Below are 23218 nucleotides of genomic sequence, written 5' to 3' on the forward strand. Positions count from 1 at the left end.
GGGGTTAGTAGCCAATGGCTACTAGCCCTGAGGGTGGGTACACCCTCTTTGTGCCTCATCCCAAGGGGAGGGGGTCACAATCCTAACCCTATTGGGGGAATCCTCCATCTGCAAGATGGAGGATTTCTAAAAGTCAGAGTCACCTCAGCTCAGGACACCTTAGGGGCTGTCCTGACTGGCCAGTGACTCCTCCTTGTTTTTCTCATTATTTTCTCCGGCCTTGCCGCCAAAAGTGGGGCCTGGCCGGAGGGGGCGGGCAACTCCACTAGTTGGAGTGTCCTGCTGGGTTGGCACAAAGGAGGTGAGCCTTTGAGGCTCACCGCCAGGTGTGACAATTCCTGCCTGGGGAAGGTGTTAGCATCTCCACCCAGTGCAGGCTTTGTTACTGGCCTCAGAGTGACAAAGGCACTCTCCCCATGGGGCCAGCAACATGTCTCGGTTTGTGGCAGGCTGCTAAAACTAGTCAGCCTACACAGATAGTCGGTTAAGTTTCAGGGGGCACCTCTAAGGTGCCCTCTGTGGTGTATTTTACAATAAAATGTACACTGGCATCAGTGTGCATTTATTGTGCTGAGAAGTTTGATACCAAACTTCCCAGTTTTCAGTGTAGCCATTATGGTGCTGTGGAGTTCGTGTTTGACAGACTCCCAGACCATATACTCTTATGGCTACCCTGTACTTACAATGTCTAAGGTTTTGTTTAGACACTGTAGGGGTACCATGCTCATGCACTGGTACCCTCACCTATGGTATAGTGCACCCTGCCTTAGGGCTGTAAGGCCTGCTAGAGGGGTGGCTTACCTATACTGCATAGGCAGTGAGAGGCTGGCATGGCACCCTGAGGGGAGTGCCATGTCGACTTACTCGTTTTGTCCTCACTAGCACACACAAGCTGGCAAGCAGTGTGTCTGTGCTGAGTGAGAGGTCTCCAGGGTGGCATAAGACATGCTTCAGCCCTTAGAGACCTTCCTTGGCATCAGGGCCCTTGGTACTAGAAGTACCAGTTACAAGGGACTTATCTGGATGCCAGGGTCTGCCAATTGTGGATACAAAAGTACAGGTTAGGGAAAGAACACTGGTGCTGGGGCCTGGTTAGCAGGCCTCAGCACACTTTCAATTGTAAACATAGCATCAGCAAAGGCAAAAAGTCAGGGGGCAACCATGCCAAGGAGGCATTTCCTTACACAACCCCCCCCCAAACGAAAGAGGATGAGACTAACCTTTCCCAAGAGAGTCTTCATTTTCTAAGTGGAAGAACCTGGAAAGGCCATCTGCATTGGCATGGGCAGTCCCAGGTCTGTGTTCCACTATAAAGTCCATTCCCTGTAGGGAGATGGACCACCTCAACAGTTTAGGATTTTCACCTTTCATTTGCATCAGCCATTTGAGAGGTCTGTGGTCAGTTTGAACTAGGAAGTGAGTCCCAAAGAGGTATGGTCTCAGCTTCTTCAGGGACCAAACCACAGCAAAGGCCTCCCTCTCAATGGCACTCCAACGCTGCTCCCTGGGGAGTAACCTCCTGCTAATGAAAGCAACAGGCTGGTCAAGGCCATCATCATTTGTTTGGGACAAAACTGCCCCTATCCCATGTTCAGAGGCATCAGTCTGCACAATGAACTGCTTAGAATAATCTGGAGCTTTTAGAACTGGTGCTGAGCACATTGCCTGTTTCAGGGTGTCAAAGGCCTGTTGGCATTCCACAGTCCAGTTCACTTTCTTGGGCATTTTCTTGGAGGTGAGTTCAGTGAGGGCTGTCACAATGGATCCATATCCCTTCACAAACCTCCTGTAATACCCAGTCAAGCCAAGGAATGCCCTGACTTGAGTCTGGGTTTTTGGAGCTACCCAGTCCAGAATAGTCTGGATCTTGGGTTGGAGTGGCTGAACTTGGCCTCCACCTACAAGGTGGCCCAAGTAAACCACAGTTCCCTGCCCTATCTGGCATTTGGATGCCTTGATAGAGAGGCCTGCAGATTGCAGAGCCTTCAAAACCTTCTTCAGGTGGACCAGGTGATCCTGCCAGGTGGAGCTAAAGACAGCAATATCATCAAGATAAGCTGTGCTAAAGGACTCCAAGCCAGCAAGGACTTGATTCACCAACCTTTGGAAGGTGGCAGGGGCATTCTTTAAACCAAAGGGCATAACAGTAAACTGATAATGCCCATCAGGTGTGGAGAATGCTGTTTTCTCTTTTGCTCCAGGTGCCATTTTTATTTGCCAGTACCCTGCTGTCAAGTCAAAGGTACTTAAGAATTTGGCAGCACCTAATTTGTCTATGAGCTCATCAGCCCTTGGAATTGGATGAGCATCTGTCTTGGTGACAGAATTGAGCCCTCTGTAGTCCACACAAAACCTCATCTCTTTCTTTCCATCTTTGGTGTGAGGTTTGGGGACTAAGACCACTGGGCTAGCCCAGGGGCTGTCAGAGCGCTCAATTACTCCCAATTCCAGCATCTTGTGGACTTCCACCTTGATGCTTTCCTTAACATGGTCAGACTGTCTAAAGATTTTGTTCTTGACAGGCATGCTGTCTCCTGTGTCCACATCATGGGTACACAGGTGTGTCTGACCAGGGGTTAAGGAGAAGAGTTCAGGAAACTGTTGTAGGACTCTCCTACAATCAGCTTGCTGTTGGCCAGAGAGGGTGTCTGAGTAGATCACTCCATCTACTGTACCATCTTTTGGGTCTGATGACAGAAGATCAGGGAGAGGTTCACTCTCGGCCTCCTGATCCTCGTCTGTTACCATCAACAGATTGACATCAGCCCTGTCGTGGAAGAGCTTAAGGCGGTTTACATGGATCACCCTCTTGGGGCTCCTGCTTGTGCCCAGGTCCACCAAGTAGGTGACCTGACTCTTCCTCTCTAGTACTGGGTAAGGGCCACTCCATTTGTCCTGGAGTGCCCTGGGAGCCACAGGCTCCAGAACCCAGACTTTCTGCCCTGGTTGGAACTCAACCAGTGCAGCCTTTTGGTCATACCAAAACTTCTGGAGCTGTTGGCTGGCCTCAAGGTTTTTGGTTGCCTTTTCCATGTACTCTGCCATTCTAGAGCGAAGGCCAAGTACATAGTCCACTATGTCCTGTTTAGGCTCATGGAGAGGTCTCTCCCAGCCTTCTTTAACAAGGGCAAGTGGTCCCCTTACAGGATGACCAAACAGAAGTTCAAAGGGTGAGAATCCTACTCCCTTCTGTGGTACCTCTCTGTAAGCGAAAAGCAGGCATGGCAAGAGGACATCCCATCTCCTTTTGAGTTTTTCTGGGAGCCCCATGATCATGCCTTTTAATGTCTTGTTGAATCTCTCAACCAAGCCATTAGTTTGTGGATGGTATGGTGTAGTGAATTTATAAGTCACTCCACACTCATTCCACATATGCTTTAGGTATGCTGACATGAAGTTGGTACCTCTGTCAGACACCACCTCCTTAGGGAAACCCACTCTGGTAAAGATACCAATGAGGGCCTTGGCTACTGCAGGGGCAGTAGTCGACCTAAGGGGAATAGCTTCAGGATACCTGGTAGCATGATCCACTACTACCAGGATATACATATTTCCTGAGGCTGTGGGAGGTTCTAGTGGACCAACTATGTCCACACCCACTCTTTCAAAGGGAACCCCCACCACTGGAAGTGGAATGAGGGGGGCCTTTGGATGCCCACCTGTCTTACCACTGGCTTGACAGGTGGGGCAGGAGAGGCAAAACTCCTTAACCATGTTGGACATATTGGGCCAGTAGAAGTGGTTGACTAACCTCTCCCACGTCTTGGTTTGTCCCAAATGTCCAGCAAGGGGAATGTCATGGGCCAATGTTAGGATGAATTTCCTGAACAGCTGAGGCACTACCACTCTCCTAGTGGCACCAGGTTTGGGGTCTCTGGCCTCAGTGTACAGGAGTCCATCTTCCCAATAGACCCTATGCGTTCCATTTTTCTTGCCTTTGGACTCTTCAGCAGCTTGCTGCCTAAGGCCTTCAAGAGAGGGACAGGTTTCTTGTCCCTTACACAGCTCCTCCCTTGAGGGTCCCCCTGGGCCTAAGAGCTCAACCTGATAAGGTTCAAGCTCCAAAGGCTCAGTTCCCTCAGAGGGCAGAACTTCTTCCTGAGAAGAGAGGTTCCCTTTCTTTTGCTGTGTTGTAGTTGGTTTCCCAACTGACTTTCCTGTTCTCTTGGTAGGCTGGGCCATTCTTCCAGACTCCAGCTCTACTTGTTCACCCTGTGCCTTGCATTGTGCTCTTGTTTTCACACACACCAGTTCAGGGATACCCAGCATTGCTGCATGGGTTTTTAGTTCTACCTCAGCCCATGCTGAGGACTCCAGGTCATTTCCAAGCAGACAGTCCACTGGGATATTTGAGGAGACCACCACCTGTTTCAGGCCATTGACCCCTCCCCATTCTAAAGTAACCATTGCCATGGGATGTACTTTTCTCTGATTGTCAGCGTTGGTGACTGTGTAAGTTTTTCCAGTCAGGTATTGGCCAGGGGAAACCAGTTTCTCTGTCACCATGGTGACACTGGCACCTGTATCCCTCAGGCCTTCTATTCTAGTCCCATTAATTAAGAGTTGCTGTCTGTATTTTTGCATGTTAGGCGGCCAGACAGCTAGTGTGGCTAAGTCCACCCCACCCTCAGAAACTAGAATAGCTTCAGTGTGGACCCTGATTTGCTCTGGGCACACTGTTGATCCCACTTGGAGACTAGCCATACCAGTGTTACCTGGATGGGAGTTTGGAGTGGAACCTTTCTTGGGACAGGCCTTGTCTCCAGTTTGGTGTCCATGCTGTTTACAGCTATGACACCAGGCCTTTTTGGGATCAAAGTTTTTACCCTTGTACCCATTGTTTTGTGAAGAGGCTCTGGGCCCACCCTCCTGTGCAGGTTTTTGGGGGCCTGTAGAAGACTCTTTACTATTTTTAGTTTTGGTTGTCTCATCACCCTTCCCCTGGGGAGTCTTTGTGACCCCTTTCTTTTGGTCACCCCCTGTTGAAGTCTTGGACACCCTTGTCTTGACCCAATGGTCCGCCTTCTTTCCCAATTCTTGGGGAGAAATTGGTCCTAGGTCTACCAGATGCTGATGCAGTTTATCATTGAAACAATTACTCAATAGGTGTTCTTTCACAAATAAATTGTACAGCCCATCATAATTACTTACACCACTGCCTTGAATCCAACCATCTAGTGTTTTCACTGAGTAGTCAACAAAGTCAACCCAGGTCTGGCTCGAGGATTTTTGAGCCCCCCTGAACCTAATCCTGTACTCCTCAGTGGAGAATCCAAAGCCCTCAATCAGGGTACCCTTCATGAGGTCATAAGATTCTGCATCTTTTCCAGAGAGTGTGAGGAGTCTATCCCTACACTTTCCAGTGAACATTTCCCAAAGGAGAGCACCCCAGTGAGATCTGTTCACTTTTCTGGTTACACAAGCCCTCTCAAAAGCTGTGAACCACTTGGTGATGTCATCACCATCTTCAAATTTTGTCACAATCCCTTTGGGGATTTTTAACATGTCAGGAGAATCTCTGACCCTATTTATATTGCTGCCACCATTGATGGGTCCTAGGCCCATCTCTTGTCTTTCCCTTTCTATGGCTAGGAGCTGTCTCTCTAAAGCCAATCTTTTGGCCATCCTGGCTAACAGGAGGTCATCTTCACTGAGAGCATCCTCAGTGATTTCAGAAATGTGGGACCCTCCTGTGAGGGACTCACTATTTCTGACTAACACAGTTGGAGACAGGACTTGAGGGGTCCTGTTCTCCCTATTTAGGACTGGAGGAGGGACATTGGCCTCCAAGTCACTAATTTCTTCCTCTGTGAGGTCATCATCAGAGGGGTTGGCTTTTTCAAACTCTGCCAACAGCTCCTGGAGCTGAATTTTGGTAGGTCTGGAGCCAATGGTTATTTTTTTGATATTACAGAGAGACCTTAGCTCCCTCATCTTAAGATGGAGGTAAGGGGTGGTGTCGAGTTCCACCACCTGCATCTCTGTATCAGACATTATTCTGCTAAGAGTTTGAATACTTTTTAAAGAATCTAAAACTGTTTCTAGAATCTAATTTCAAACTTTTAACAAACTTTTAAACTCTAAAAGACAATGCTAAACAGGGACTTAACACACAAGGCCCTAGCAGGACTTTTAAGAATTTAGAAAAATTTCAAATTGCAAAAATGAATTTCTAATGACAATTTTGGAATTTGTCGTGTGATCAGGTATTGGCTGAGTAGTCCAGCAAATGCAAAGTCTTGTACCCCACCGCTGATCCACCAATGTAGGAAGTTGGCTCTGTATGTGCTATTTCAAAGTAAGGAATAGCATGCACAGAGTCCAAGGGTTCCCCTTAGAGGTAAGATAGTGGCAAAAAGAGATAATACTAATGCTCTATTTTGTGGTAGTGTGGTCGAGCAGTAGGCTTATCCAAGGAGTAGTGTTAAGCATTTGTTGTACATACACATAGACAATAAATGAGGTACACACACTCAGAGACAAATCCAGCCAATAGGTTTTTGTATAGAAAAATATCTTTTCTTAGTTTATTTTAAGAACCACAGGTTCAAATTCTACATGTAATATCTCATTCGAAAGGTATTGCAGGTAAGTACTTTAGGAACTTCAAATCATCAAAATTGCATGTATACTTTTCAAGTTATTCACGAATAGCTGTTTCAAAAGTGGACACTTAGTGCAATTTTCACAGTTCCTAGGGGAGGTAAGTTTTGGTTAGTTTTACCAGGTAAGTAAGACACTTACAGGGTTCAGTTCTTGGTCCAAGGTAGCCCACCGTTGGGGGTTCAGAGCAACCCCAAAGTCACCACACCAGCAGCTCAGGGCCGGTCAGGTGCAGAGTTCAAAGTGGTGCCCAAAACACATAGGCTAGAATGGAGAGAAGGGGGTGCCCCGGTTCCGGTCTGCTTGCAGGTAAGTACCCGCGTCTTCGGAGGGCAGACCAGAGGGGTTTTGTAGGGCACCGGGGGGGACACAAGCCCACACAGAAATTTCACCCTCAGCGGCGCGGGGGCGGTCGGGTGCAGTGCTGAAACAGGCGTCGGGTTCGCAATGTTAGTCTATGAGAGATCTCGGGATCTCTTCAGCGCTGCAGGCAGGCAAGGGGGGGATTCCTCGGGGAAACCTCCACTTGGACAAGGGAGAGGGACTCCTGGGGGTCACTTCTCCAGTGAAAGTCCGGTCCTTCAGGTCCTGGGGGCTGCGGGTGCAGGGTCTCTCCCAGGTGTCGGGACTTAGGATTCAAAGAGTCGCGGTCAGGGGAAGCCTCGGGATTCCCTCTGCAGGCGGCGCTGTGGGGGCTCAGGGGGGACAGGTTTTGGTACTCACAGTATCAGAGTAGTCCTGGGGTCCCTCCTGAGGTGTCGGATCTCCACCAGCCGAGTCGGGGTCGCCGGGTGCAGTGTTGCAAGTCTCACGCTTCTTGCGGGGAGCTTGCAGGGTTCTTTAAAGCTGCTGGAAACAAAGTTGCAGCTTTTCTTGGAGCAGGTCCGCTGTCCTCGGGAGTTTCTTGTCTTTTCGAAGCAGGGGCAGTCCTCAGAGGATGTCGAGGTCGCTGGTCCCTTTGGAAGGCGTAGCTGGAGCAGGATCTTTGGAAGGCAGGAGACAGGCCGGTGAGTTTCTGGAGCCAAGGCAGTTGTCGTCTTCTGGTCTTCCTCTGCAGGGGTTTTTCAGCTAGGCAGTCCTTCTTCTTGTAGTTGCAGGAATCTAATTTTCTAGGGTTCAGGGTAGCCCTTAAATACTAAATTTAAGGGCGTGTTTAGGTCTGGGGGGTTAGTAGCCAATGGCTACTAGCCCTGAGGGTGGGTACACCCTCTTTGTGCCTCCTCCCAAGGGGAGGGGGTCACAATCCTAACCCTATTGGGGGAATCCTCCATCTGCAAGATGGAGGATTTCTAAAAGTCAGAGTCACCTCAGCTCAGGACACCTTAGGGGCTGTCCTGACTGGCCAGTGACTCCTCCTTGTTTTTCTCATTATTTTCTCCGGCCTTGCCGCCAAAAGTGGGGCCTGGCCGGAGGGGGCGGGCAACTCCACTAGTTGGAGTGTCCTGCTGGGTTGGCACAAAGGAGGTGAGCCTTTGAGGCTCACCGCCAGGTGTGACAATTCCTGCCTGGGGAAGGTGTTAGCATCTCCACCCAGTGCAGGCTTTGTTACTGGCCTCAGAGTGACAAAGGCACTCTCCCCATGGGGCCAGCAACATGTCTCGGTTTGTGGCAGGCTGCTAAAACTAGTCAGCCTACACAGATAGTTGGTTAAGTTTCAGGGGGCACCTCTAAGGTGCCCTCTGTGGTGTATTTTACAATAAAATGTACACTGGCATCAGTGTGCATTTATTGTGCTGAGAAGTTTGATACCAAACTTCCCAGTTTTCAGTGTAGCCATTATGGTGCTGTGGAGTTCGTGTTTGACAGACTCCCAGACCATATACTCTTATGGCTACCCTGCACTTACAATGTCTAAGGTTTTGTTTAGACACTGTAGGGGTACCATGCTCATGCACTGGTACCCTCACCTATGGTATAGTGCACCCTGCCTTAGGGCTGTAAGGCCTGCTAGAGGGGTGGCTTACCTATACTGCATAGGCAGTGAGAGGCTGGCATGGCACCTTGAGGGGAGTGCCATGTCGACTTACTCGTTTTGTCCTCACTAGCACACACAAGCTGGCAAGCAGTGTGTCTGTGCTGAGTGAGAGGTCTCCAGGGTGGCATAAGACATGCTTCAGCCCTTAGAGACCTTCCTTGGCATCAGGGCCCTTGGTACTAGAAGTACCAGTTACAAGGGACTTATCTGGATGCCAGGGTCTGCCAATTGTGGATACAAAAGTACAGGTTAGGGAAAGAACACTGGTGCTGGGGCCTGGTTAGCAGGCCTCAGCACACTTTCAATTGTAAACATAGCATCAGCAAAGGCAAAAAGTCAGGGGGCAACCATGCCAAGGAGGCATTTCCTTACACCCTCCTTCAAGGGAAGGCTAATGCAGGTGTTCATGGACAACACTGCCATGTGGTATGGGTACAAATATGGCACGGTTTGGTTGTTTTGCCTCTGTCAATAGGCCCTGCGCCTCTGGACATGTCTGCAGCATCAGGGCATATCCCTGGTGGCACAACAACTGGCAAGCTCTTAACACCAGGGCAAACAAACTCAGCTGAAGATGCATTGCGGATCTTACATAGCATCTCCATCCGAAGGTGGTGCAAGGTCTCTTTAAGCACACTAGGGTGAGCTTTGGTTAGATCTGTTCATCACTGCCAAGAATGCTTAGTGTTGCTTTTCTGAATGCTGGAGTTTCCAAGGCGCCTCACACAGAGATACTTTTCATGTTGAGTGGAGCTCAAGGCTCCTGTACATCTTACAGCCCATACCACTTCTGCCCAGAGTTCTCAAGAAGATCAGGAACATCCAGGACCAAGTCATCCTTGTGGCTCCGGACTGGGCTCAGGGAGTTTGGTATTCAGAGCTCTTGAGCGTGGCCATCGGTCCTCTGATCAGGCTGCCTCTTTGAAAGAATCTTCTGTCACGGTAGCAGGGGACGGTTCTCCACCCAAACTTTGTAATGCTCCACCTTCATGTGTGGCAATTGACCGGTGACAGTTGATGGTTCTTCACCCGAACCTGTCCAGTCTCTACCTTCTTGCGTGGAGGTTGAGCGGCACCAGTTAAGTGTTTGACCTTCTGTCCGAAGTCTGCACTGTCTTGGCAGCCAGGCGTTTCTCTCCCAAAACAGTGTATGCCTGTCATTGGGGCAAGCTTGTGGCACAGCGTGCAGAGAAACAGGTTAACCCTCCTCTTTCTGCTCCCAGCTCTCAAGTCCTTCTCTTTATTCTTTTACTTGCCCAGCAGAGCCCTGCTCTGGGCACTTTCAAGAGCTATCTTTCTGCCATCTTAGCCTTTCTGTGGTTGCTGTCCCTGTTCCAATCCCCTGTTGTAAATAGGCTTTTGAAAGGTAATCCTCACATTTCCACCTTCACCCTTCATTATGCCTCAGTGAGACCTCAATCCGGGGATCACTTTTCTGATGTGTATGTCCTTTGAGCTGCTGCGTAACTGTCCTCTCCGGCTCCTTACCATCAAGACTGCCTTCCTAGTGGTGATAACATCTGCCCGGAGGGTCAGAGCTCCAGGCCTTGTCATCCTAAGCCTCCATACCTAACCATCTTACCAGACAAGCTGATGCTTCTCACTAGAGCTTCCTTTCTACCGAACTTTGTCACTCCCTTTCATGTAGGCCAGTCCATCACCCTGCCTATCTTTTCGGCTCTGCCACATCCCTCTAAGGAAGAGCAGCAACAGTATTGAATGGACCTTAAAAGAGCATTGTCATTCTACCTAGACCGCACAAAAGGTTTCTGGGTGGACGACCAAATCTTTGTTGGGTATGTCGGACCTAAGTAGGGGAATGCTGTGTAGATGTGAACCTTCTCCTGTTAAAACTGCTATGCACTGGCCAGGAAGCAACCCCCTGAGGGTTTGCATGCTTAATCCAGGAGTCAAGACTGCAACCATGGCGTTAGCACGCAAAGTTTTGGTCTTGGACATCTGCCAGGCAACAACATAGGCATCTCTGCACATGTTTAACAAGAACTTCTGCCTGGACAGTCAGGTGCTGCAGGACTTTTTAGTGTGAAATATCTGCAGCCCCACCTCTGGGAAGGTATTGTTTTGGTATCTATTCAAATGTAAGGAATCTGTGACTAGAAGCTCTGTCAGCTGAACAAGTCACTTCGGTAATGCCTTATTTGGTATAGACTCTGTTTAGCTGCAGATTCCTTACCGACCCACCCACCCATCCTCCCGTTCTGAGACCAGATATCTAGGTACAAGGCTGTTCCCTGTTTTGGACCCTAGTTTTTCAACACCAGTGGTCTGTGTTGTTCTTGGCTCTGCCTCCTGGCCTGAGTCATGAAAAAGTCAGTCAGCTGGGTTGACACCAATAGAGGCATTTCCAGCGCAGTCAAACCACGCAGGGATCCAAAATATTCCACCTACTGGTGCGTATGGGTACTGCTCACGAAATATTTCTGGTTCCAGGCACCCAGGAATAATTCTGAGGTAAGGAATCTGTGACAGGATAGTCTCTACCAGATAAGGCATTACTGAAAGTAAGTCACTTGTTGGTTTAGTTCCTTAGTGAATCAAACAGTGTGGCCCATGGCTAGTTCTCATTCTCTCTCTGGGCCTGGCTTCCCCTACGTGCTAGTTTCACAGATAAGGCAAGTTTTGCAAATACTGAGGGGGTATACCTTTTATGCCAGGGTCCGCTTTCACAGTCAGTTCAGCTGAACCAATTTCTTCAGCAAGGTCAGTACCGCCTGTGGGAGGTAGGTGATTGTACCATTCATATGCCTGACAGGCAGTTACAACAAACAGATAGTCCCTTTTGGATGTAGAAAAAGGGTTATGCCCTCCCTCTCCAGAATTATATCCCCGTCCCTTAAAAAAAAAATTCTCTTGTCCTCTCTTTCCGTGTTTACCTGCATTTATATCTGAGCAAAGGAGCCATGGGACTAGTCCAAAACGAGACTTATTGCATAGATGTTACACCTGCTGTTTTCTTGTTCCTAGGGAGGACAATCTGCTAGATCCTTTTTTCGACCTCACAACCTCAGGGTCTTGAATACATATCTGTGCACTGAGAAATTCAAGTTTTCATCCATTGCACATGTCTTTCTTGCTGTGGAACTGAGACTGGATAATGTCCTTGTCTTGTAAGGCTCAGGCTGTCACTCTTTATCCTGTAGTCTCATTGGAGATTACTGTGCTTTGTGGTATGCTCTGAACCTATCAATTTGTATTACTTCCATTAATATTGACATTGGCACCTCTAGTGTACCAAGGTGGTGATAGTGGTGGTGGCACATTTCAGAGAGGGTATATCCGTATTACAGTACCTTAACGAGTGGGTGCTAAAGGCGGACTTACAGCAACTCATGTCAAACCTTTGAATGCCACTGCGGAGCTCTCTGTTCAATTTGGGGCTTTTGATCAGTCAGCCTAAGTCTCAACTGTATGCCTCACAGCACACTTCCTTTTAAGAGTGTGTTGGACACAATATCTCTCGGGACATAGCCACCTTCCCTGATGATTTGGCAAATTCAGGCTGTGTCTCATGATTTAGGAAGGAGTTCTTCTACCAGCCCTGACAGTTATTCCCCTGCCCAGACTTCTGACTTCCTGCAGGGAACCGGTCATTCATGCATGTGTGCCTTCAAGTGGTATCTTTGTTTTCAGTGGTTTCAGCATTAGGACATGCTTGCGACCATATAAGCACCTTCCTATAAGCACTCTCTTGTGGGGAAACCCTTCTTCCCTCTACCTGCAGTTTCTGAAGTGGTGACAGTTGACTCCGCTGAAGGGCCGTGGGGAGTCCCAGCAATACATTTGGCAGTCGGTGTTCTTGCCCTCAGTTTGTATTTGTTCTCTGCAGATTCTTAGAGACAGTATGACAGCAATGTGGTGTGTCATCAGATAGGGCATTGTGGGCTCGAACGATATATGCTTGGAATCACATAAACTTTGGGGTTTGGATCACAGAACCTGGTTGGTGGCCTACCATTTAACATGATGTCTGAGTGCCGCAACTAAACTTTATAAGGCCAGTGTTGCTACACACTGGCACCTTTTGGTGGTCAATCTCTGTTCTAAATACATTACGTGGCTTCTTTTATTGATGAGGCCAAACACATTGACGTTTTCATGTTTATTTAGCTAGGCAACCTCCTTTGCCTCTTTCAGAGTTATCCAAGAGTTTAGGTTCCTCAGGAAACTCAAGTAGAGCACCCACTGCACGATCATCCTGAAAGGTTTAGCTTAGACCTGTCAGTACTAGCTCTCTGAAAGCCTCTATCTGCATGACACATTGCCCTTCAGCGCTATGAATCCAAAAACGTATTAATGGTGGAAAGTGCACAAGTTCTCCATCTCTTTCTTCAGTTACTCTACTTTAAGTAATTTGTTCCTGACAAAGTTATCCCACTGTACTGACAGCTGTCAGTAAAGTCTCCACAAGATCCCAGCACGGAATCGCAGCTGCTGTTTTCTTATTGGGCTGGCCTCGCTATTTTCCCCGATGGCAATGGTTGCCAACTGGAACTGTTCTTATTAATTCCATTAAAACCACCTTATTGGCCTTCATCTCTTTCTTCCATTAGGAGTTGTTTAGCTTGGTGAAATTAAAATTTGAGTCGCATACTAAGCACACGGTGTTAGAATTAATGGCTACTTGCATGCTCATGCTATGATGAAAGTTGACCATCTTCATCTCCATCACTCAAGGTGCATTAATTAACTTGAAGCTCTGTGCACCCCTGGGATAAGATAGGATTTTTAATCTAAGTAAGGAGGTTCGCCCTATCCATCCTCAGTTTATTCAAAACTATTTTCCATTTCAATAAATAAATGGAATTTATCTTCATATTGCATGTTTGAGGCTGATGAGATGTTGAATAATCTGTTACACTATCTATTCTAACAGGACACAATTAACATTGTCATTAGATATGATATACAAGCAGCTAAGGCCAATGTCACTTTGACGAGATACCATACTGCCAGTGTTTTGCATTGCTACTTTGTGAACTTGTTTTCTTGTAAGCGTTTAATCACACCACGTTTTCTGTTTTTTTATTCCCCAGCTTGTCCCCTCTAAGAACATCTGTAGGGTGTCTTAGTGAACCCCACCTCAAAAACATTCTCCAGAAATTAAGTACTTGATGCTACCTCAAGTAGTAATGTGCAGTTCCACTAATAAGTCTGAAAGGTATTCTTCCAGTTAGCTGGAATTGTATTAAGACATGCTATAGGAGTTTAATGACAAATACTTGTAGCCTAGGGCTCTCCCATTCCCAACACTCTCCCACCGACTCATCTCCTGCGAGACTAGACATTTTCATTGATTAGCGTCTTACGAGGGAGTTGATGAGGGTTTACACTTAAGAAGTAGAAAAGATATAGCTGTTATCCGCACATGCATGCTGGTAAGTTGTGAATGAGTATGATGAACTGTACCGAGAAGCAGTTTCCAGCCCCACTACTGGGTGGCATAATGCCGACTGGCCGTGAGTAGAATCGGCTGAGAATGTACTAGGCATAAAGGGGTCTCATGAACATAAATACATATTATTCATGCTCGCCTCTTTGACTGGGGATGGAATTGATGGTAAAGAAGCAGTTAAATGAGTTACCTTTCAATTTGGCGTCCATCTAACTTGCTTACATTCATCTGTTAAAGAAACCTTATTTTTACCCTGCCCGTTCCAATAAGATTGTTCATCGTATAAATAATAAATTGATGGCTACACAGATGAGCAAACCTGGAAGAGGCACAGCCAAATCGACCAAGATCGGCCAGGGATCTACCCCACACACAAGATCGGCCAAGGAGGAACATGCAGCTAGGTCTTCTGGAGAAGAATTTGATGGGTTTGTTCAACGTATTTCCTCTACGGTTTCAGCGGCATTGGACCCGAAAAACACAAAGGTCACAGATGTGGTGAGCACTCTTCGCTCTAACATTACATGTGGTTACAGCACTAGTCGCAATGATGATAAGCAAGACGCCCCTATTCAAAGGCTTTTCACATATCTGTCGAGGATATCCTCCTTATTCCCCTGTTAGTGAAGTGTGAAAATATTATGCCTTTAGAGAGGGTGAAATGAAATGTTTCCGGATTGCATGTAACATTTTTAAAGTTTTAAATTATTACGAATCTGCATGACTGAAAACATCTGCGGTGACTGATATCTAGTTAGCCTATTGTTTTTGTGAGTTGCTTGTTATAAATTTAGACATGCTTTCTCTCGCATGCCCATGCATGTTTGTTTGCAATATTATTCTAGGCACATGGCTTGGCGTAAAACGTTCTTAATTTCATATTTGCTCTTCTATTTAAAGTGGGCAACATTACAGTGACTTGTAATCTCTACTGTACTCACTACCAAAGCAGAGCTTGTTTGATTCTAGCCAGGGCCACTGGAATTATGCGAATGTGTGCGTGTGGTGATTTTTGCATAATTATAGATTTGCAGCAGTTGCCACATAATTCATCACCTGCCGCATAATCTGCAGATTTCACAAAAAAATTGTTTCTAGCTCAAAGCTGGACTGGTCAGCTTCCTGTGGCTTATTGTTATACTTTGGTGTTAAACTGGTGTAGCAAGGTGCAGCCAATGCCCAGATGGTGTTACCAAGCTTAAAAATGATTAAATGAAGTAATATTACATATCGTGCTGGTTTATGTCACATAATTTGCCTTTTCTTGCTGCATTATTTGACCCTCCCTGCCGCACAATTCCAGTGGCCCTGATCATAGCCGATAAATTGGCACTCATTGATTTCTGGATGATTGAGTTCATTCAGTGGAGAACGTTTAAGATTCCCAGGAGGTTAGACCAAGGTCTATAACATTTAGTATTCAAACTATTCTTTTGATTTGGAAAAGGTACTTCTAGAAAGATTACTCAGTTTTACTGTTTCTGCACCGGCTTCTTTCATTACAAACGAGTTACTTTATGACCATTGACGTTTATGCCAGCTGTCCTAATCAAGACAGCGTCAGAAACTCTGATTAATTCCCATAGTTTACAGCAAGTAGTAAACTAAACGTTGTGGAGAAGAGTTTGGCCTTTGGAAAGGCTATTTAGGGTATTCAGGCCGCGATCTTTCACACCTTGTGGTCTTGAAAATAAAAAGTTTTTGAAAGTTGTTGACTTAAACTTGCTCAATTACCCTTTGCTTATCTGGTCAGGCATGGTGAAGATTCATACAGAAAGCTCATGTCTGGCGTTATGGTTTGGTTGTGGTTATGGACCACAAATTGTGTCAAAACGCTGCTACGAATGTGCCTCCTTTTTATGACCAACCGAATAGTTTAACAGAAATTCAATGGAAAGAGTTGACATTTTGATAACTCACTTCAAGAGCCCTTTTAGCAGCCCAACTTTATTCATCCACATAACCACAGCAGTTCACAATAGCAGTTACTCATTGTTTTATTCAGGAACCAGTTTAAAATAATGTTAGTGTTTCAAACTTCTCCATAAAAATGCTTTCGAGTTCGATTACTTTTGAAAGTTTGTTTAGAGACCTCTTGCAATTCGCCATTTGTCAAATGTTTGCCGAAATACATTTTCTGTCCATATTTGTTAGTTATTTTCCAACCTAATCTAGACAGTTTTTTTTCCAGATGGCCATTAAGATAGATTCGTAAAAGTAGTCTAGTTTAAAAATGCCCTCATTGAGGATACGAGTGTATTATCAAGTATGTGACCAGTTACACTTTTATGTGCAGACTTGTTTACCCTAAGACATCGTGAATTTTCGTCTTGTCCTCCTCATTACCTGCTAGAACATTTAACCATCACTATATTTTCAAGACTACACTATGTACTTCACCAGTCAGTGTTTCAGTTGCTTAGATGTTCAGTTCATAATATGGGGAAAGTGTTAATTATCGCTGGAAAACAGTCATTCTCCCTTTTATTTTCTACTATCTTCTCTCTCATCTGCTTCGGCATTTCAACGTTTTTCTTTGGTTATTTTGTTTCTTCGGAGCCTTTTGTGGCGGTTGTTTCAATTTGCAATTATAAACAAAAAAACACGTCAGACATTACCTGCCTTTTCCTTGAAACCTAGCACAGCTGCATTGTTTGAGGGTAGGTTCACTTCGCTGGAAGATGCTAAGCCCTTTGTTCAGTTTTCCTATGAGCGGGATTCAAAAAATGAGTATAGATGCTTAGAGAGGACTGCAGAGCCATTTAGGAGTTGTATTGTGCCGTCTTTGATTTAGCCTCCTCAACCCTTATCTGAAAAATTGTTGGTAGGTTAAAAAGTCTCAAGATTCAGATTTGTTATTCATTTGAGACGCTAAGGCCTTACTTCTATAGATGTCTTTTGTTGATTGAATTCCTAAACATGACCAACTGACCCAAGTTCCTGTTGCTGTGATAAGGGTCCGTGACCGCTCTGTTTTACTTGCCTTTCGATTAATGCTTTGACATTGGTTAAGGTTTGTCTCCCCTTCCTCTTAGTGACTCTCTCGCATTGTTTTTCAGTGCCATATCCTTAATTTAGAGGTGAAATAGAGATAGTTTGACGTGCGAGTTCTCCATTAGCTTGTTTTTGGTACCTGGAAGACGGTTCTTAAGACATTTAACCCTAATGTATGTCAAACGCTCTGTTAAAAACAAACGAAATAATTTAAATATAAATAAGACTGTGAAGAGTACAGGGACCTGCTTTGTCTAGCCTATATTATAGTTCTCACAATCGATACTATGCCTGAAATATTCTGTAGTTATTGCTGGGTAAGAAAACCTGGGCAGGATAAGATGATCTTTTACCAGTCCATAGTTTACCTTGGCTCCGTAGTTGCGATAGAACATTTGCATATTGTATGCATGCCTGTTTATGTTTCTGCTGCATCCTTTTTGCGTCTTAAAAAATGTTAATTGACTCTAAATTTCTGGTACCCTATTTCTCAGGACCAAGATTATAGACCTGCCTCCTCTGGGGAAGAGTGCGCCAGCAGGTTTATTCAGATCCAAGGCTTGCCGGCAGCTGCTGACAAGGAAGAGGTAAGTTATTATTATTATTTTTCTTGATAACTCACTGCTACTATACCAATCACGCTTACTAGACTTGTTTCATTTTAACTTTGAGTTATGAAACCAGTAACATGCTTTCTTTTCTTTAAGCTCGTGGACACACTACTGTGCTAAGCATAGAGCATGGAAGGCAAGTGATGCATTTGATCAAGATAGTTTAAAGGGTTCACCCGAGGCATTTCTGAAACCTATCCAGCTGATACAATGGCCTTATTATTCGGAGAAATGATGTATTTCTTAGTAATAGTATTTCCAGTGACCCGTTAATCCAGAATTTTCAGTGAGACGGTCTTAGACATTTTTCTCAGATTGACCAATTTATCTTTAATCCTATAGCCCAGTTCCTGTGTTTTTTCTATCAGCGGACATACTAGTGTCCTAAGCCATTCAGCCCGTGTGCTACCGTTTTGTGTACCTGCTGGATGGAGTTTTCTCTTTTTTGGGAGCATCATTTTCATTGTTTCTTTCTCTGAGAGTGTTTTTTTTTTCTTCGGGTTTTATAAATTCAAGTTTGAACCCGAAAATATCAGGTTTCGTTTTTCAGCTCTGGATTCATTCAACATCCATAAAGCCTTGTAGAAAAAAAGTGACCTGTCTACATGTGGTCTTTGAGGAAACATGTCCTTAATGAGCCACTGTGTATCACTGAAAAATGACTCCTAGCAGTTTCAGTAAGGTGCTGGTAAAGGAGACACCTGCATCAATGATGGGAGAAAGCTGTTGCATACTTTCAAACACAGTTCATTCATTACCACATCCAGTATCTTGAATCTACACCCGTATTCTACCACCCATTCAGTAGAACAACTTCTGGTCACATAATTTTGACAGTGTCGCTTGGTGGGGAAGTGCATGTTTACTAAACCTGTATTTTAATCATTCATTAGAAAAGATAGTTTCACCCCCAACAGGGATGTGAAAATTCCACCTACACCGACCTCATTTCTGAACTGAGAAGGCTGAGAATTTTCTGGTTGATCATGCTCCTAACTGCAAAACCATAGGAAGTTTGATGGGTCTTGTGATAGCGCGCTTTAGTATCTAAGTTTCACTTCTTCAAACCTGGTGTTTGCTGGGCCTGATGATGCTGTGCCAAGAATCCTGTAATACAATTTAGTGAGCCAGTACGCAGACAATGTACTTCAGTGTGAAAACTGGGAGGCTTTCTGTACATAAATGTGCAATTTAGAATGTGGCTGCACTTGGGACAAGCTTTAAGTACACAATCTTAGGAAAGTAATGAGGGAAAGTAGGGACCAACACATAGCATTGATTGTTTCCATTCCACTTCAGTAGCATTCTCGTCAGTACCAAGGCTTGTACCCCAACTTGTGGAACCATATTAGTCTGATAAAATTGACGTGTTCTGATTTTCTGCTGAAACTTGACCAACTCATGTCCCTGAATTCTTATTTTGCAAGTTCATCAGGAACTCTCACTTTGGGCAGTTCGCTCTACTTTATTTAAGGGCTGACAGTTAATCATCCACATATACAGGTACAAAGGCATGATTATGAACCGTTTACCCAGCCAAGGTGAACAAATTGCATTTATTGGTTCCCTTTTGCGAAATTATAATCGGCAAAAAGGACTCTCTCACTTATTGGGTTAGTGGAGAATGTCACACCAGGTTTACTATTCAATCAGTCATTGGATTTATAAGCGCACTACGTACCATGACGGTTTCAAGGCGCGGGGGGCTGTTGTTACTGGTCGAAGAGCCAGGTCTTGAGGAGTCTTCTGAAGGTGAGTAGGACTTGGGTCTGTCGCAGGTTGGTGGGGAGGGTGTTCCAGGTCTTGGCGGCGAGGTATGAGAAGGATCTGCCGCCGGAGGTCTTTCTTCGGATACGAGGGCGAGGATAGTGGAGCGGAGCTGACGGGTGGGGGTGAAGAAGCTGAGTCTGTTGTTTAGGTAGGCTGGTCTGGTGTCAAGGAGCGCTTTGTGGGCGTGGGTAAGAAGCTTGAAAGTGATCCTTTTGTCCACGGGGAGCCAGTGAAGGTTTCTCAGGTGGTGGGAGATGTGGCTGTGGCGGGGAACGTCGAGGATCAGCCGGGTGGAGGCGTTTTGGATGCATTGGAGGCGTAGTAGTTCTTTTGCTGGGATGCCTGTGTAGAGTGCGTTGCCGTAGTCCAGCCTGCTGCTGACGAGGGCCTGTGTCACTGTTCTTCTTGTTCCTGTCGGGATCCACTTGTAGATTCTGCGGAGCATGCGGAGTGTGTTGTAGCAGGAGGAGGAAACTGCGTTGACCTGTTTAGACAAGGTGAGGGAGGAGTCGAGGATGAAGCCCAGGTTGCGAGCGTGGTCGGACGGTGTCAGTGGGGTTCCTAGTGCGGAGGGCCACCAGGAGTCGTCCCAGGCGGAGGGGTTGGGTCCTAAGATGAGCACCTCCATCTTGTCTGAGTTCAGTTTCAGACGGCTGTTTCTCATCCATTCGGCGATGGATTTCATTCCCTCGTGGAGGTTGGTTTTGGCGGTGCGTGGGTCTTTGGTGAGTGAGAGGTTGAGCTGGGTGTCGTCGGCGTAGGTGAGAATGTTGAGGTTGTGTTGTCGGGCCACTTGTGCGAGGGGGGCCATGTAGATGTTGAACAGCGTCAGGCTGAGGGATGAGCCTTGGGGGACGCCGCAGATGAGGTCGGTGGCTTCGGAGCGGAAGGGGGGGAGGCGGACTCTCTGGGTTCTGCCGGAGAGGAATGAGATGATCCAGTCGAGGGATTTTCCTTGAATTCCGGTTTCGTGGAGGCGTGATTTCAGGGTGCGGTGGCAGACTGTGTCGAAGGTAGCAGATAGGTCCAAGAGGATGAGGGCTGATGTTTCGCCGTTGTCCATTTGGCGTCTGTCGTCTGTGGCAGCGAGAAGGGCGGTTTCGGTGCTGTGGTTTCGTCTGAAGCCGGACTGGGTGGGGTCTAGGATGTCGTTGTCTTCGTGGCTGGTTAGTTGTGTGTTGACGATTTTTTCAATCACCTTTGCTGGGAAAGGGAGCGGGGAGATGGGTCGGAAGTTCTTGAGGTCGTTGGGGTCTGCTTTGGGCTTCTTGAGGAGGGCGCGGATTTCAGCGTGTTTCCATTTTTCAGGGAATGTCGCTGTTTCGAAGGAGATGTTGATGACCTTCCGTAGTTGGGGGGCGATGGTGGAGTTGGCTTTGTTGTATATGTGGTGGGGGCAGGGGTCTGATGGGGATCCTGAGTGGATGGAGTTCATGATCTTGCGTGTCTGTGTCGTTTACGTTGGTCCAGGAGGTCAGGTGGTTAGCACAGGTGGAGTGTTCGGGGGTGGGGTCTGACATGGGAGTGGCGTCGAAGCTGTGGTGGATGTCGGTGATCTTCTGGTGGAAGAAGGTGGACAGTGCGTTGCAGAGTTTCTGGGATGGAGGGATGTCGACGTTGGCGCTGGTGTTGGAGAGTTCTTTCACAATGCTGTAGAGCTCTTTGCTGTCGTGTGCGTTGTTGTCCAGGCGGTCTTTGAAGTGGGATCGTTTGGCTTGTCTGATGAGTTGGTGATGCTTGCGGGTGGCGTCCTTGTGGGCTGAGAGGCTGTCAGGTGTGCGTTTGAGGAGCCATTCCTTTTTTAGCTTCCGGCAGTTGCGTCTGGAGTTTAGAAGTTCGTCGGTGAACCAGGTGGCTTTTCTACTGGCTTGGTTGTCGGTGGATTTTTTGAGTGGCGCAAGGGTGTTGGCGCAGTTGTTGATCCACAGGGTGAGGTTGTGGGCGACGGTGTCTGGGTCGGGGGGTGGGTTCTGGGCGAGGGTGTTGGTAAGCTGGTCTTCCGTAACTTTGCTCCAGCATTAGTGGGGTGGTTGTTGGGTGCGATGGTGCTCGGTATGTTTCTTGTGAAGTGGATGCAGTGGTGGTCGGTCCAGTGGAGTACCATAGTATGGCTGAAGGTGACGTGGGCGCTTGAGGAGAAGATGGGATCAAGCGTGTGGCTGGCAGTGTGGGCTGGTGTGTTGACGAGTTGTCTGAGGTTGTGGTTGGTGAGGTTGTTGATTAGAGTGGTGGAGTTGGTGTCGTTGTTGTTCTCCAGGTGGAAATTTAGGTCCCCGAGGAGGATGTAATCTGTTGAGGTGAGTGCGTGGGTGCTGGTGAGATTGGCGAGGGATTCGCTGAATGGTGCTCGTGGTCCGGGGGGTCTGTAGATGAGTGTTCCTCTGAGAGTGGTGTTGGGGTTGTGTGGATGCGGAAGTGTAGGTGTTCGCCGGTCTTGAGGGAGTCGTCAGTGTGGGTGTCGACCTTGAGGGAGGATTTGTGGGCGATGGCTATGCCTCCTCAGATTCCGTTGTTGCGGTCCCTACGGATGATCTTGTAGCCGTCCGCGATGGCTATTGCGATGTCGGGTGCCGAGGAGTCGTTCCACCAGGTTTCGGTCAGGAAGGCTACGTCTGGGGCGGTGGAGTCGAGCAGGTCCCAGAGCTCGATGGCGTGCTTGCGTGCGGAGTGGGTGGTGAGGAGTATGCAGTGGAGGTGGTTAGTTTTGGTCTTTGTTGGTTTCGTTGTTCTGTCGCAGGTGAATCTGCAGGTGCGGCATGCGAAGGGTCCGTGGGTGTTCCTCGGTGAGGACTGGGAGCATGCTGTGATGCGGCCGGGATTGAGGGCATTGAGTTGGTCGGCCGTGTAGCAGCGTCTGGAGGTGCAGGGGTCTCGCGGACCAGGGGGGCGGCGATGGGCGCGGTCCAGGCGCAGACTAGCTTGCCTCTGGCGCGCCTCCGCGCAGCGACCGCCATTAAGAAGGGAGGGGGGGGAGGAGCAGCAGGGAGGCGGGAGGGAGTGGCGAATGGAGGCGCGAGGGGGGCTGGGCCGCCGGGAGGCAGCGGCGGGGAATGCTGCTCGGAGAGAGCCGGCGGAAAGGGGAGCGCACAAGAGGCAAAAGTGGTGGAAAAAACTGGGAAAAGGCACAGAAGGAGAAACTGAGGGGTGAACGGCACACTAATACAGGGCACAAAAAAACGAGTCACAATAACATGAACGGCACAATAATTCAAGGCACAGAGAACAAGTCACAAAACCTAAAACTGTATAAAGCACGAGTCTAGTGACGCTTACCAGAGCCCACTAGACACCAGGGATGAGGCGCAGGTGGATGCCTGAGGGTGGAGGAGGGCCTCGAACGCGCGATTGGCAGCGTGTGCAGGGTCAGGGACAGGGGAACAGCTGCTTGGTGCTGCGGACGTGGGGGATTCCAAGGTTCGAGCTGGCAAACCTCAGATGCTGTGGTGAACCATGTACTTTCTGAACAGTTTCTTGATAAACAGCCAGATCAAAACTAAACTGTCATTGCAGAACCTACATTTGACTGAAACAGAGACAGATTTTATTTGGCCCCAAAAAATTTAAAAACTGATATCAGTGCTAAATTTCCTGATATGCAAGAGGGGATAAACTATTATTCTGCTGAACAGTTTGACATTGAAATTAGGAAGTTATGTGGGCTGCAGTTGGAGGTTCTCCCTTCAAGCTTACCTCTGCAGTTCTGGGATTTTAAAGATTGAACCCGTATAAGGATATTGACCAGTGGGGCTTCGGTTATGGAACAATACATTTAGAATTTGAATAGCTCGCACTCTGAAATTACTGTTTCAAAGGCATTTTAACATGAAATCACTCTGTTTTCCTCTTGGTTTT

The 23218-nt window shown here is 47.2% G+C and overlaps 1 protein-coding gene across 2 annotated transcripts in view; it reads left to right on the top strand.

Moving 5' to 3' along the window:
* The window catches only part of RBM6 (RNA binding motif protein 6), a 1032809-nt gene that overhangs the window by 164620 nt on the left and 844971 nt on the right, over nt 1-23218 (top strand). The window contains exons 4-5 of one of the 2 annotated variants that reach the window (XM_069206836.1): nt 14301-14489; nt 17480-17572. In XM_069206836.1, coding sequence (XP_069062937.1) covers nt 14301-14489; nt 17480-17572 — 282 coding nt within the window. The remainder of the gene's footprint in view (nt 1-14300; nt 14490-17479; nt 17573-23218) is intronic. The other variant, XM_069206837.1, reaches the window with a different exon arrangement.

Source organism: Pleurodeles waltl, chromosome 9 (genome assembly GCF_031143425.1).
Source record: "Pleurodeles waltl isolate 20211129_DDA chromosome 9, aPleWal1.hap1.20221129, whole genome shotgun sequence".
NCBI classification, from domain to species: Eukaryota; Metazoa; Chordata; class Amphibia; order Caudata; family Salamandridae; genus Pleurodeles; species Pleurodeles waltl.